Source organism: Solea solea, chromosome 18 (genome assembly GCF_958295425.1).
Source record: "Solea solea chromosome 18, fSolSol10.1, whole genome shotgun sequence".
Taxonomy (NCBI): Eukaryota; Metazoa; Chordata; class Actinopteri; order Pleuronectiformes; family Soleidae; genus Solea; species Solea solea.
This window is the reverse complement of record NC_081151.1, coordinates 4,794,729-4,809,808: the sequence shown is the minus strand read 5'-3', so window position 1 is coordinate 4,809,808 and position 15,080 is coordinate 4,794,729. Positions and strand designations below refer to the sequence as shown.

At 43.1% G+C, this 15,080-nt stretch overlaps 1 protein-coding gene across 17 annotated transcripts in view; it reads right to left on the bottom strand.

Annotated features, from left to right (window-relative positions):
* Window positions 1–1,815: 1,815 nt before the first annotated feature.
* LOC131445330 (ryanodine receptor 3-like) overlaps window positions 1,816–15,080 on the bottom strand; it is an 89,851-nt gene continuing 76,586 nt past the window's right edge. For 7 of the 17 annotated variants that reach the window (XM_058616319.1, XM_058616320.1, XM_058616321.1 and 4 more), the window contains 24 exons: window positions 14,963–15,062; window positions 14,787–14,866; window positions 14,628–14,704; window positions 14,327–14,400; window positions 12,522–12,775; window positions 12,291–12,419; window positions 12,091–12,195; window positions 11,359–11,440; window positions 9,824–11,139; window positions 9,386–9,444; window positions 9,134–9,305; window positions 8,964–9,050; window positions 8,694–8,888; window positions 8,358–8,488; window positions 8,001–8,043; window positions 7,763–7,890; window positions 7,606–7,666; window positions 7,376–7,522; window positions 5,933–6,067; window positions 5,687–5,843; window positions 5,452–5,516; window positions 4,710–4,810; window positions 4,163–4,214; window positions 1,816–2,977 (listed from right to left, as the gene is read on the bottom strand). In XM_058616319.1, the coding sequence (XP_058472302.1) occupies window positions 2,882–2,977; window positions 4,163–4,214; window positions 4,710–4,810; window positions 5,452–5,516; window positions 5,687–5,843; window positions 5,933–6,067; window positions 7,376–7,522; window positions 7,606–7,666; window positions 7,763–7,890; window positions 8,001–8,043; window positions 8,358–8,488; window positions 8,694–8,888; window positions 8,964–9,050; window positions 9,134–9,305; window positions 9,386–9,444; window positions 9,824–11,139; window positions 11,359–11,440; window positions 12,091–12,195; window positions 12,291–12,419; window positions 12,522–12,775; window positions 14,327–14,400; window positions 14,628–14,704; window positions 14,787–14,866; window positions 14,963–15,062 (3,846 nt within the window). In that variant the 3' untranslated portion in view covers window positions 1,816–2,881. Of the gene's footprint in view, window positions 2,978–4,162; window positions 4,215–4,709; window positions 4,811–5,451; window positions 5,517–5,686; window positions 5,844–5,932; window positions 6,068–7,375; window positions 7,523–7,605; window positions 7,667–7,762; window positions 7,891–8,000; window positions 8,044–8,357; window positions 8,489–8,693; window positions 8,889–8,963; window positions 9,051–9,133; window positions 9,306–9,385; window positions 9,445–9,823; window positions 11,140–11,358; window positions 11,441–12,090; window positions 12,196–12,290; window positions 12,420–12,521; window positions 12,776–13,371; window positions 13,390–14,326; window positions 14,401–14,627; window positions 14,705–14,786; window positions 14,867–14,962; window positions 15,063–15,080 lie in introns of all 17 variants that reach the window. The other 10 variants (XM_058616329.1, XM_058616330.1, XM_058616332.1 and 7 more) reach the window with 2 other exon arrangements.

Below are 15,080 nucleotides of genomic sequence, written 5' to 3'. Positions count from 1 at the left end.
ACGCTTTTGCAGGAAGCCGACAAATCAGCATCTTTGTCACCACCAGAGAAGAGAGAGTTGGAAAAACGTGGCTTCATTTTAAATGCACTGTTACACTATTTTAAGAGATTGGGCAAATGCATTAAACTCTAAAGGACATTTTCTGGCCCTTTTATGATTAAAATAAGCAAAAAAAAAGAGCCATTGTGAGGCTTAGGTGTTAAAGTGTTAATAGATGATACTGAAACTGATGAACCTAACCCTAACCCTCGCTCCACACAAGTGTTCAGGTGTTGTTTGTTGTTTGTCGCTGCATAAAAACAGTCAGACACTGACAGGATGCGTCGCCGCGACCATATGCAGCAGTCTCGACTCAGGTCGGAGGTTTCACTGCAGGTCGTCAGCCACAGGTGACAGCACTGATCCGCGACTCAAGCTGCTCAATGTTTTCTCCCTGTCACTTCATGGCACTGTGCGCCGCGGGGGGGGCGCGGATGCCTGTTGTCGTTTAAATCAGACTTCCTTCTCTGTAAGAACAACAGGTGATGAGTCAATGGTGTATTTTGGGTAATCCATCTCCGATACCGAAGCCACTCGAGAACCCAAAGTTATTCTCTCATTGAGATATAATTAAAAGATCCATACTAGATAAATTATGGGAATGTTGTGGGTTAAATACAGAAAAAAATAAAAAAAATGAAAGACCTCACCTCATTTGCTGACACAGTGCCACCAAATATTCCTCTCTCCTTTCATAACGGCTCCCCACAGCTTCCAATATGTCAGACGACGGCGTCCTCCTGTTGCCGTAATGGCCACATAATAACGTAATATCTCATTTACTTGTTGGAATATAAAATATAAGATCTTGAAACTTTAGATTGACTTCCTACATTTACTAGTTAAAGTTACTGCTTTTCACGTGGAACATTTATTTTTTATTTATTTATTTATTTACTTAAAAACAAAACCCTCCTGCTTGGACCACAGAAACCAGTCAGCGCACTAACGGGCATAAGTTGAGGAGCGGAGGAGGAAGAGTTGCTCTCAGCGGCAGGCCGCAGCGCCGTGTGGCGCCACCGGTGCCTGAGGTGTGCTGACGTGATGCGAGCTGACAGGTGGCACCATGGGTAATCGGGCTAAAAACTCCCATCATACAGCCTGCTGCTGAGGTCCTGTCCCCACCGTTCTGTGTCCAACTAGAATTGCAAATCTGCTCAGCCACTGCTAATTAAACACTAATTAAAACCCGCAGGAAGGTCACAGTTATGACATGGCGCCTTTTTTTTGTCGACGTCAAATTAACGATGTGACTTTTAAATGCTATTTGCACACAGTAGGTGTCAGATTATTTTATTTTTTTGATCTGGATCTGGCTGCAGAGACAAGATTGCATCTTCCTGATTTAGGATTGAAAAGATGGACATTTTGACCTTGTGAGGACATGATGGTTCAGAGGGGACGTCCGACACAAGAATCAAGCCGAACAAAGCCGAACTGTAGATCAGTAAAAAAGACTTAACAATCCCGAAAAGCGTGGCTTCATCTCCAACAATTACCAGGGAAATGTCTAAAATCTCAATATTTAACATAGGAGTCTGGTGTATTTAGTGAGTACTGAACAAATAGTTTTAATAAACTGATTCTAATGATTCAGTTACACTGAAAACAACTGCTTTACAAGTTTACAAGTGTGTGTGGCAGTTTCATGCAGCTGTGCAGCGATGACTCCGCCCACCTTGAGTAGGTTCTATTTTGGAAAAACTAAACCGTGCAGAGAAGTCATAGAGAGTCATTTAGCTCTGAATATGTGTTTAAAGATCACCGAGCAGACCATTTCACATTTGTTGCATCGATTTCTTTATTTTTCCCATCAAAAGAAATGCACAGGTCAGCAAAGCTACTACATACAAATGGCCATACAATAGCAATTTAATGTTTGTTCTTGTTCGAAGGCGCTTCCTCAAATTCTGATGTGTCGTCTTTTACACGTCATACTTTGAACACTTGCACTTATTCTGCATTCGGCAAAATAAATCAAATAAATAAATAAATAAATAAATAAATAAATAAATAGAAAATCAAATAAATCAAATCTTCTTCCATGTTCGAATGAAAACTCTCAGCCACAAAATCTGTGTCTGGACAGCGACGTGTTACTGCTCCAGTAAAACGACTGCACTTACATACAATAAAGAAAAAACTAAAAGTCTTGCATAGCTTCATTGTAATGTAGACACAGTACAGTAAGGCACTTCATGAGGACAATTTAGGCATTTTTATAATCCTACATAAACCTTTTTTTTTTCCTCTTTCTAAAACTTCATCTTCTCAATATGCATGGTTTACGACATCTGAAATAAAAACTTTTTCCACAAGACATTTGTTTTTTGTTTTTTTTTGCACACTATACAACTCTACTGCACGCCACTGCATTTCTCTTTTGGCATTAAGTCTCAAGTTCAACATTCTCAAAGTACTGGAGTAAGGTTCTTTGTGCATAATGTGACCCAACAATTATTATTATTGTCCCATTGACTCAATAAAGACAACAAAAAAATAAACAAATCAAGAATAAGAATTGTGCAATGAGTTGGGGTTATGTGGAGTAAAAAAGGCAACACACTTTCCCAAATAAAACAAAAACAATCAAAATCTAACATCTGAGCAAGTTACAGGTCATTTCTTCACAGACTGCATCTGTCCCGACGTGACGTGGGTAGAAGACTTTTCTCTTACTGTAGATAAAAAGTACGTTTGCCTTGCCTCTCTCTTCTCAGCCCGGTCCAATGCATTGGGGTGTGATGACTTGTGTACTGTTGTAGTCCAGAAGCTGCATGTAGGACTACACATCCCAGCAGCCCACTCCATGTGGACAGAGGTAAAGAGGATCGCGTCAGCTCTATCCCAGCTGATCTTCGTATTGTTTGCGGAAGCAGTCGCCGGCTGGGAAGAAGTCCCAGCAGCGCTCCTGGTACATCTTCCACACATATGACTCCTGCAAACACACACACACACACACACACGTTTATATATGTATATCATGATGATTGACAGCTGTCAAGTTAGCCTGCAGTATGTCTTTATTACCACAGCTATGCCACATGAATGTTTATTAAAACTGATAAAGAGAGAAAGAGAACGATAGAACGAACGAACAAACGATAGAACGAACAATAGATAGAACGAACGATAGATAGAACAAACAAACTATAGAATGAACGAGCGACAATAGAACGAACAAACAAATGAACGATAGAACAAACAATAGATAGAACGAACGATAGATAGAATGAACGAGCGAACAATAGAACGAACAAACGACTGAACGATAGAACAAACAATAGATAGAACGAGCCATAGATAGAACAAACGATAGAGCGGACAATAGATAGAACGAACAAACTTTAGAATGAACGAGCGAACAATAGAACGAATGAACGATAGAACGAACAGTAGATAGAATGAACGATAAACGATAGATAGAACGAACGATAGAATAAACGATGGAACGATAGAACGAGCAATAGATAGAACGAACGACCGATGGAACGATCGATAGGACGATGGAACGATAGATAGAATGAACTATAGACAGAACAAACAAACGATAGATAGAATGAATGATAGAACGATCGATAGAAAGAACGATATAACGAGATAGAACAAACGATGTAACGATAGAATGATATAATGATAGATAGAACGAACAAACGATAGAGCGAACGAACGAACGATACAACAAACGATAGAACGAGCGAACGATAGACAGAATGAACGATAGAACGAGATAGAACAATAGACCGAAAGATAGATGGATAGATGTGGCGGTTGTACTTCATTTAGGTGTTTTTGTGTATTACTGTGTGTATTTATGTGTTAATCATGAAACATAAAATAGAAATTAGCCAATGGCTGCAGTTCGGCTGTTCCTATTCACGTAAAATAAATAAAATACTATGAATAAATCCAATCCTATCGTATGTAACGCTATGCAATTACCACCCAATTTAAATTCTACAGTACCACAATATAACTCACTATAATTACATATTCATCTGCAACCATCCCTACAGTATATTGTCTTCTCCAGCATTGGCAGGACGTTAACTGAGTCACTGTTTGTGTCACTGGTTGAAGATCAGATCAGCGATGGCTCATGAGTGTCGCCGTTATACTGTACCTGGCCTGTGTGCTCTGTCTCGTCTTTGTTGATAAGGTACATCAGGAAAAACCTGACGAGACAAAACAAAAATGTCACATTAAGAGTCATAGAATCACCTGTTGTAATTGGCAGCGGCCGCTGTGTATCTGTGGGCGTCACAGCGCGCCGTAATCGTGATGAATACTGCATGAGAGCGCGCCATCCCCAAACCTATTTTCCAATAAAGATCACGGCATTAAATAGTAATGAAGCGACATAATGAGGCCGGTCTCGTATCCCTCTGGTCAGCTGACAGCGAGTGCAAACGACTCCGTTGTTCTATTGTCACAGGCATTTGAGAGAGGACACTGGATAAGAGGAAACGTGGCGACAGGTGGAAAAGAACCCTGAGGGGATGAAGCGTTCTGGATCACTGCGGCTATTAGTGGCCTCGGCTTTAACGCTGTGGAAAAGTGCTGAGGCCACTGTGGTTCAATTACAGAAGGATTTGATCGATATATTATATTATATATATATATATATATATATATATATATATATATATATAAAAAAGTGAGATACTTACAGGTAGTTGGCCAAATTGTGCTCTTGTAAGGTGTGAGTCTCGAAGCCGTGTGGCGTCGTGTCGAAATAATCATTACCGATGCCACAGATGAAACACTTGGTCTGCGGGACAGAAGATGAAAAGGATGATTATGGCACAGGAGACATTGATACAGTATTAACCCTGCAACGCATCGCATTGCTGTGATCACGCGACGGTTTGTGCTATCGGAAAAAAGTCAGACGATTTCTGTGCAGTGGAGAAGTTGCACGCCAAAGCCGACGTGCGGTTATTACGGTAATTTCACTCACGCCGTTGCAGGAAGCCGACGAATCGGCGTCTTTGTCGCCAGAAAGGGGGACTGTTTTAGGACATTGAGACAACAACATTGTCCCTATTGTTTTTCTCCATTTTAAATGGTTAATACACCATTTTAACATGCAGTAAATTGTAAATACCTGCCAGATATTAAACGTTATTCTGGAAAAATGGGCAAAATCACTTACTCACAGGACATTTTCTGACTCTTTTATGGTTAGGTTTCAGTGTTAAAGAGTTAAACATAGTATATGAATTAAAAGGGGTCAAAGTCTGACCATTTAATGATGTCATTTATTATATAATAGAGAGAAGAATCAAACACTTCTCTCCAACTGATTCTCTGCACTAGAAAGTCAGTAAAAGACGTTCTCTCTCCTCTTCCCCTGAACCTGCTGCGTCTGCGCTCAGGGACATAATGGGTGAAAATGAAATATCCTTTCACCTCCATGTCCTCTTTGACTTGCTCCTGCTGGTCTCTCAGCTCTCCGAAGGCATCGATGATCAAACCTACGATCACAGAAAGAAGCGCCGTGAGCATATATATCATATACTGCGCTGTGTAGAGCAGCCACAATCTCACACCTACTCTCCTCTCAGACATCGGGAAATTGAGTGTGATACAGACGACCTTCATTTGACCTGCAGGGAAAAAGAGCGCTCAATCAGTCTGCGCTCACCCTGAATAATGGCCAGGAGGATGACAATGACAAAGAAGAAGAAGGTGATGTCAAAAAGGATCCGGTAGAGCTCGTACGGGTCGCCGGCTGGATCCTCGATCTCATCGCCGATGCCGCCTCCCGCTCTCACGCCAACATACATGTGGAACAGGTAGCACTGGTGGGCAAACAGAGAGGGACAGTCAGGTCCATGACGTGTCGCGTTGAATTTGAATCTAGCGGGAATTTTTCTGTACAATATCTTACCGTCATCATGTCGTCACACTTCATGTCCGGCTCGTCGTCGTCCTCGCTCTTGTTGTAGAACTTCCGGAAGAAGTTGAAGGCCACCACAGTGTAGAGGTAGACCACCACCGCCAGCAGGCCCACCGTCAACACCAGCTACGGAGAAGAACACAGGAAGATGTCAAGAGGAGATCTTGAGTCGAGAGAAGAGCACGTGAAAAGAATGGAGAAGCAAAGCGAGGCGAATCCTACAGATGAGATGGATGACTAAAGGGAAAAAAAAAAAATGATGAATTGACCTCTATTGATTGGATCATTTTGGGACTTTTGGGAAGTTGAACATGCCAGGCAACAAGTCGAGACTGTCACTCACGACAGAATATTATGGACACATGTACAGACACACATGGAGTCTGATTTGACTGTCTAGAGCTAGACTACATCTCTGAGTGCTACCTGATGCTGAAACATGTTTTTGTCAAATGTCATAAGAAAAGAATAATTATGTATTGTATGATGATAATTGGGGCGGGACTAGATAAGCTTTTGCTTCTCCCGCTTTCCCTTTCGGTTATGTGTATTGTGTGAACTACACTGATGTGTGATGAGTGATCTAAATGTCATGACCGAAATAAACATATAAATAAATAAATAAATAAAAGAGGTTGTGACAAGGAAAATTCCAATTACATACAGTAAATTAATGAATTGAGACTGCAGCCTTTACATCTCACATCTGACGTAAATTCACAAACATCTCTCACATTGATTTACTCGTGATCCTAAACAGCAACAATGGCGGGAGCAGCAGCAGCAGCAGCACACTGAATTTGGATTGACAGCTTGATTGATCTGCCCACAGGCGGCTGAATGTGGCAATTTCTTGCAGCCTAAAGCACTCAGGTGTGCATCCACCCTTTAGAGATTGAGGTGACATAAACACACCACAGATGCTTTGTTTCGTGCCTCGGGTCGGACGACTTAACGGCCGCCGCAAAGGAGCAAAGACTTTCGGGGCATTGCAACTCAAATTGAATCCATCGCACGGCAAAGTCTTTGATTCCTTCACTGACATCTATTTAGTTTTCCATTCCTGTCCAGGCATATTTAATAAAGATGACCCTCAGTCTGGTCGGATAGTATTACTTGACTACTCGTTTTCAGATGAGGCCGACAATTTACAACAACAATCACCACATTATGTCCTTTACAAGGGGTTGTACATGTGTCACAAACTAGTATGGTGATACCTGCAGAGTGGAAACACACCTGGACAGTTTTAGTTCATATAAGTGTTAAAAACTGTAGTAAAATTACACTGGTTACTAGACATTCATGTCACACTATCACAGTGTAGCTACAACCGCCAGAGTGAACCAAGGTCAAATGGACTTGCAGTTGTGCGTCAGGGGAATACAGAGGCAGTTTACAGCCCAGAAGCCCGGTGCTCTCCTCGCGCCTCACCTGTTTGCCGTTGTGTGTGACAGAGGAGAGGATGGTGCGGAGCGTCTTGAAGCCCATGGCGATGTCCAGAAGATGGGCAGCGAAGAAGAAGTTGTTGTAGTGGCCCAGGATGGACATGGTGGTGTACCACACAAGATACAGGAAAGACTGGCAAGACGGAACGAGCATCAGTTAAACTCACTGCATGAAACACTATTCACTCGGTCAGTGACAAAAAAAGCACAACTCACATTGTCCGTAAACACCACTCCCAGTTTCCAGACATGGTACTTTGTGTCAATTGAGCTTAACCTGGGCAACAGACAGAGATATTGATGTGAGAGGTTCCACATTTTTTCTGGGACTTCCTATTTTTGGTCCAGACACGTCTTCAATCTAATCTCTCACCACAGCACCAGCGAAGCTTCCTTGGTGACGGTTTCTTCTGTGGGGTTGAAGTCCAGGGCGCTTTTATCCAGGCCCAGCAGCTCTGCTATCCTCTCTGCTCCATACAGGTCTCCGTACTTTTTGATGACCTGCAAACGGCAGGAGGCGACAGAGGAGAGGACAACGCTGTAATATTGTCACTTTAATGAAAAGAATCACCAGATTTGATTTATAGCTATTACACAAGAATGACACTTACTTTCCGTTTGACAAATTTATCCCAGTAGTTGTTTGGGAAGGAACTGATTAAAAAAAAGAAAGAAACACAATAAACTATAAACAACAAGAACTCATATTAAAACATATTATAAACAACCTGAAATTCATCCTGCGGGCCGGATTGGACCCTCTGGTGTGCCGGTCCCATATGTTTGACACCCGTGCATTAGAGTCAAGGAGGCAGCCGCTTATTCAGCCTACTGTTTTCATCATTAGTCTTTGCCGATATCCGATAATACATTTTAAATCCAATATCTGCCCATGCTGATATGGCGCCGATAGCATCCCTAGTGTTTTTTTAAAACAATATACAATAAGTGAGCGTTTGATAACTCACGGTGTATTGATGACCAGTCTGTCCCACTGTCCTTTGATGTCGTCGTCCGACGGCTGCTCGGTGATGTAGAGGCCGGCAAACTCCAACTTTCTCGCTATCTCCTTCTCGCGCTTGAAAACCACCAGTGGCACCTGCGACACACAGAAGTCAGAATTCAGCTGCGTCATTTTGTGTCACAACAAGCTTACTTAGAATTAGAGGACATTGTGTGTGTGTGTGTGTGCAAATGTCTGCTCACAAAACTTCAATCCAATTTGAGGTAAAACTATTTTAAGAAACGTGTTTACATTCATATGCGTTCAAATTCTGTCTGTTTTTGGGTGTTTTTGGCTGCACCTTCAGGTAGTAGTATCCCACCACACACAAGAAAGATATGATCGTGTGCAGTATTGCAAGACAGCGAAGCGTTGGAGCCATGTAGCCTGTGCTCTCCTGCAGGACAAAGTACTCAAGCGCCCCTTCTTCCTCCTCTTCGCCAGCTTTGCCTCTACCGTTCCAGGGGTCTTCATCATCCGAGTTATCACCAGTTACCTGAAAGAATGGGGTGACATTTTTAATAGTGATGAAAGCACTTAATCTATGTGTTTAAATAGTAGCTAAACTCACTTTGTAAAAGAGCAAAATGAAGTTGATGGCAAAGGCAACAAAAAGGGCCAGAAAACGGAGGTTGTAGAAGTTTCTGGCAAGGTAGTTCTGAGAAGACAACATTATGGATTTCAGCTGTATATACTTAATATGGATTCATTCAGACAAATGGGAGGTAAAAAATATCTCACCAGCATCTTAGTCTGGTAAACTTCCAAGCCAGCGAGGAAGCTGGCCATGAAGGCCTCGGGTGGTTCTTTCCTCTGGCCGAGCCTCTTCTTCGGGGCTTTCTTCTCCACTGAGCGCTCCGGAGGGGCTTCATCTTTGGCCTTGTCGGGATCCTTCTTCTCACCATCATCTGAGCTGTAGCAGTAAACCTTCTGTTAGTGACACGTAACAAATGCCACAACAGGATGAACAAAGTACAGTTTCAGAACACTCACTCTCCTTTCTCTGAGTCTGATTTGTATTCTCCATTCGAAGCCCTCTTCTTTGCAGCCAACTGTAAAAAGAATAATTTTTTTTTTTTTATCTATATTGACCAGAGAAGGTTTATGGATGCTATGAAGGAGGAGGACACGAGGACAGGGTTAGGACTGCAGGAACAGCGGCGTGGAGGCAAGAAACTTTAGTTCTGTCAAACTAGTGAACAACTGGGTTTTATGAGCAGTAGAGTTCAAGATTTTTGTGGCCAATTTCTTTGTGTTTTCAAACATACGTGACCTGTTTACAGGCACATCAATTTACTGATGGAATACTGTTGTTGCCGCCAAAAAAGGATTATTTAGCCTCGTTAATATTGTACACACTCCAGCTCTAAAGTACACGATGAAGACCAATAGAGCCATCGTGTTTCCTTCTGATTTCACATGATTACTGACCTGTGCCTTCTTCTGCTTGACAGCACTGGCAATAGATGGAGCATCTCCCACCACCACCTCAGACACGTCCCCCAGCCCTGGCTCAGCCCCATGCTTTCCCTCCTTCTTGGGCTGCATGATCAGCAGCTCGGCCATCAGGTCGGCCTCTGCCGCTTCCCCCTGAGCCATCTGACCCAACTCTGCCAACGCAGCCGCCTCACTCGCCTCCAGCTTCTCTGCCTCCAACACGTCCCCATGAATGCCAAACTGAGTGGGGTCGGGCATGTTCCCCAAAATATCGGTCACCTTCATGTTCTTAGCCCCTTCAACGAAGCCGCCGCCGAACATGGTGGTCCACAAGATATGGAAGAAGCCCCAAATTAGGCTGTAGATGAAATAGAAGAGTCCTGTGATGAGCATCCAGAAGAAGGAGAAGAAGCTTCGCACCATCTCCTTCACACTCATCTTCTTGAATTTCCTGTACTGTCGCCTCATGCTCTTGAGAGTAAGCATTTGGCGGAACTGGCACAGGTTTTTCCTCATGGAAATGCAGGCGAATGTGAAGGCAGAGGAGGACTCCATCATCATGTTTTCCTCGTCTTCCTCCTCCTCCTGGTTCTCTACGACACTCTGCTTGTCGTCTTCGTCTTCCTCGGAGCGCTCCACTGGGTCCGGCTCTGAAATCTGAGAGGCCAGCTGCATCTCAAAGATGGTGTCCTCACAGAAGTTGACAAAGAGCTCCATTTTCTCACTCTCTCCACCCTCGTTGACAACGTCAAAGATGAACTGCCTCTTCGATTCCTTCACCTGAGGCTTCTCCCACTGGGTACGACTGGACTCGCTGATCTCAAAGTAGACTCTCTCAATGCGCTTGGCTCCGCCCATTATCTCAATACGCCCCAAATAAGGCTCAAAATAGCTGAGGACACTTTCAGCCAGGTCGAGGAAGGTCGAGAGGCGAGCGTCGTGGGGCATGTGCTCAGAGAGATTCATCAGCAACACAGCAACGTTAAATCCGATGTCCTTGGCAGGCTCGTGAAACCGCTCCACGAACTGCGTGTAGTTGAACATGTCGTTCTCATCAGCTTCGGCACAAGAGAGGAGGAACTCAATCTCGGACTGGGAGTATTGCTTCTGGTTCTCCATGGACTTCTGAAAATCCTTCTTGGAGATGATCCCCTTGCTCTCGCGGTCGTACTCCCTGAAGCTGTCGGACGTGGTTAAATCCTTCAACTTGAGGAACATGTCAAAGAATTTCAGGATCATCTCCACGTTGCTGGAAGATTCCACCAACGTGTCGACCATTTGCTTGCCAATGGTGCCGTTGACAACGTTACCTGTGAGGGTGGGGAAAAACCAAATGTGTGTCAGCAAACACAGGCAACACAACGCTCTCTCTACAAATTACGCAAAGCTGCTGCTGCTGCTGTAAATATTTGATCACAACCCGTGAATCTGTTTGATGAAAGTCATAAATGGGGAGATTATCCTTGTAACTAATGCTGATGAAACGACACACAGTGGTGTCACTGATGAGATATCAAAAAAAAGCCAACCTTCGAGAAGAGAGAGCATCATAACGATCATGTCCTTGTGTAGGTCCAGCAGCTCCTTCAGTACTTCAATCTGACTGGAGTCCTGTTAGAGGAAGACAGAAAAGAGAAAACCCTGGCAATCAGACGACACTACATCACACAGATTACCCTCCAAAGACACCGTGGCCCCGTCTCATAAGCACCAAGTTGAATTTGGAGAGATCATCGCTGTGTTTGATTGTGAGGAGCCTCGGTGGCCCTGCTGGGGCCCGGAAGGCACTGCTACGAAACATCCATCCATCAGCACCAGGGTTAATGTTATTTTACCACCTAGAAGCAGATGGCTGGGTCAGTCTGACTCATTTATTGTATCGGTGGAGACCGTATTTAGCAAATGCCATAAATCTGAGGCACAAGTCCATGATTTCAATTTTAAAACTCCACCTGTGCTCTACTCCATCCTGGCTCCGACTGTCAAATTAAGATAAGGTTAGATGGTTGGATTTCAACCACTCTTGCCTTATGGGGCATGGGGGGGGGGGGGGGGGGGGGGGGGATATCACACATGAAGTCATGTATCATACAGCTGATTTGGAGACACTGCAGTGAGTGTGCAGGTGTCATTCTTTAGTCTGGAGAGCCCTCTAGTGGTAAGATAATATTTTAAGGACAAATACAGATGCACTATAGATGGATAGATAGATGTATAGATGTATACATGATAGATATTTGTATAGATAGATAGATAGATACCTGGGATAATTTCATCTGCATGTTGGCAAAAACATGGAGGAACCCCACCACAGCATCCCACAGCCTGCTATGAGCCAGACTCTGCTGGTTCCCAATACACGGACCCTGGAGCAAGTGCAGAGCAGAGTGCAGGATCAGAGATTATTCCTACACTGTAATTAAAAGTAATATTTCTTTGGACATGTATTGCGATGTCATACCTGTATATACTCTGTTAAAGAGTTGAAGACCTGCTTGGCCACTGACAGAGCTTTGGAGAAGTTCCTTTGACCGGCCTCGTCGATTACATCCTTACCAGAGTAGTACCAGTAGAAATCACTGATGGATTCCTAACAGACAAAAAATATTAAAATAAAAATATATCTGGCATGCCAAGGACAATGAGGTTTATATATGAAATGCAAATACATAATTATACATATTATTCACACCTGGAGTCTTAGCAAGTAGTCGACGGTACTTATGATGATGTTGACTGTTGTTGTGTTCCCTGTCTGAGTCCTCAGAAAATTCTGAAAATCTAAAAACAAAATCATAGGTCGCAGAGGAGTGCGTTCACACGTGTTGGGTTGTTTTGCTGTTGCCGGATAAAGAGTCCACCTACCATTGTTGTGGCCCTCGCAGAGAAGCTGCAGGAACCTAAAGAGGTCCTTGGTGAACTCATCGTTCTGCAGCACCTTGGAACCTGAGGACAGGAAATGAGTTGAACTCTTCTCTTTAACTTGAACTCTTAACTCTATCTCTTTTGTGAGAAGAAAGCCAGAGGCGCGTCGCTGTGATGTCAGTACGGGCATCAGAGCTTGCATGGCTTTCACTTCCTTATAAAGCTGCAGTCTACTTACATGAGACAGCACTACGTTACAGTGTCACGACAAACAAATAAGGTATAGTGCATCACTGTACAAAGGAAAATAAGGTTTGTAGCAGGAATAAAACTTAGCTAACATTTTTTTTGTGTCTTTGGTAGATTATTAAATATAAAGAAATGTAAAAAAAAAAATCCTGTACAAATTTAAAGCACCAACATCTTACAAAAGAAGATTTGAGTCAGTTTAAGGCACCAGACCATGGACTGAACAATTCAAATGTAAAAGAAGCATGCATGTGTTCTTTCAGTCCATGGTACACAGAAGGTGGCTTTGCATTCAGGACAAAGGAGGAGGAGGAGGAGGAGGAGGAGGAGGAAGGAGGAGGGAGCAGGAGGAAGGAGGGAATTTGAACGGGGAGCAATCACGATGTCAGCATTGCACTGAATGAGTAAAATCTAAACCATGTATTTACCCCGCTCACTCACGTTGACTGCGACCGATGACATAAAAAATATGACCAGAGGAAAACAAAACAAACAAAAACAAAAGCAGACATAAGCAAAGGAGAAGACATTGAGAGTCATTTAGAAGGAGTTGGAACAGGAGAGAATGACAAACACTATAGATATATCTTTACATACTCACACTGATTTGCAACACTAGACATATGATACGACTACAGATAAACCAAGTGTTACATCAAAGTCTGCTCACTCGGCAGGTGTTTGGACTACAGGTTAGGCAGTTTAGCAGTTACCATCACTTATGCCTGAGCTTATGTGGTGACAATGAGTTGGAAAAAGGCATGAGAGCAAATTTATTCATGTACTGTATGTGACCCATCGGATTAAACAGAGGCATCTGATTATGAGTGGGATTTTGTGTGCATTTTGTGTGTGACTGTGATCGTTTTTAACGTGTTGGACACCCGTGGCCCCAGACAGGACTTAAACATACAGTAGCACAGGTTTACATGCAATGATGACACACAACGTGACATGGCGATGGGGGTTATTATGTCAAATGAAATTATAGATCAAATATTAATGCCGAGGCCAATTACAGGCCCAAACGGACGCACAGTAACACCACGAGCCCAAATGAGACACATCATGTCAAGACAATGATATATATCATTATATAATTAATGTGGGATTCACATTAAGCGAGTCTGAGTTGCCATTGTGGTCTGGACCACATTCTGTAAAACTGAAAGGCTGAAAACTCAAGACTGCTGCAGAGGAGAAAGATCAATTTGCTGCACAGATAAAGGCGTATAAACAGTAAACGGTTTCAGTTTACATGCGGTGTAGGCTCTGTTTATATTTTCTTCAATGGTACATGCTGTGTCGCACAATGTATCCGTATGAGCAAAGTCTCTATACATCTAGTTGTTTTTTTTTACCACGTTTATCAACCTCACTTACTTGATCCTTCTTCAGTAACCATTCCCAGACCTTCCGCTTTGTTTTGCCTTTCAAAAGCGTTCAAGTCCAGAACGCTGAAAGGGATCGGGGACAAAAGCTGAGCTGTGATTTACTGCATTTATGTTTTACTGTGTACAATTAAGACATTTGTGAGTAATGGAATTTCCCCCCTAATCCTTAATATAGGTCAAACTGCAAAACCACAGGACATACACTCACCAAAGTGCATTCAATATTTAATTAAATTGCAGCTGAGACATGGAAAAATAGTGAGTACGTTAATAGTTTAATGTTCCGTTACCTGCACGACATCATCAATCTAGATAAGCTTTTGAAAAAGCCGACATCTCTTTTCTCCTTCAGATAGTCGAGCATTTTCTGCATCAAAATACAAGATTCAGTTCATAAAGAGTTTGAGTTTTTTGAATTGTAAAATGTCTAGGTGACGCGGTTTGCGTACCTGCTGGACCACCGTGTTGCCCCCGTTCAGAATGGAGATGCCCAGTTTGAGGGTGAACGTCACGGGAGCGCCGAGTCGACCTGACGATCGCAAATCAAACACCACAGTCACAGCAAAGAAGGCAGTGACGGGCAGACACAGAGAGAGGCAAGAGTGTGTGTGTGTGTTGTATTTGCCTTTGCTGGCACTGATCATCTGGAGCACCATCTCTGCAGCCCCTCGGTCGTGAAGCCTGGCCTGCTGATAAAGCATCTTTTGCTTCTCCATTTCCTTTTCCTGTAGTAGAGAACAGCA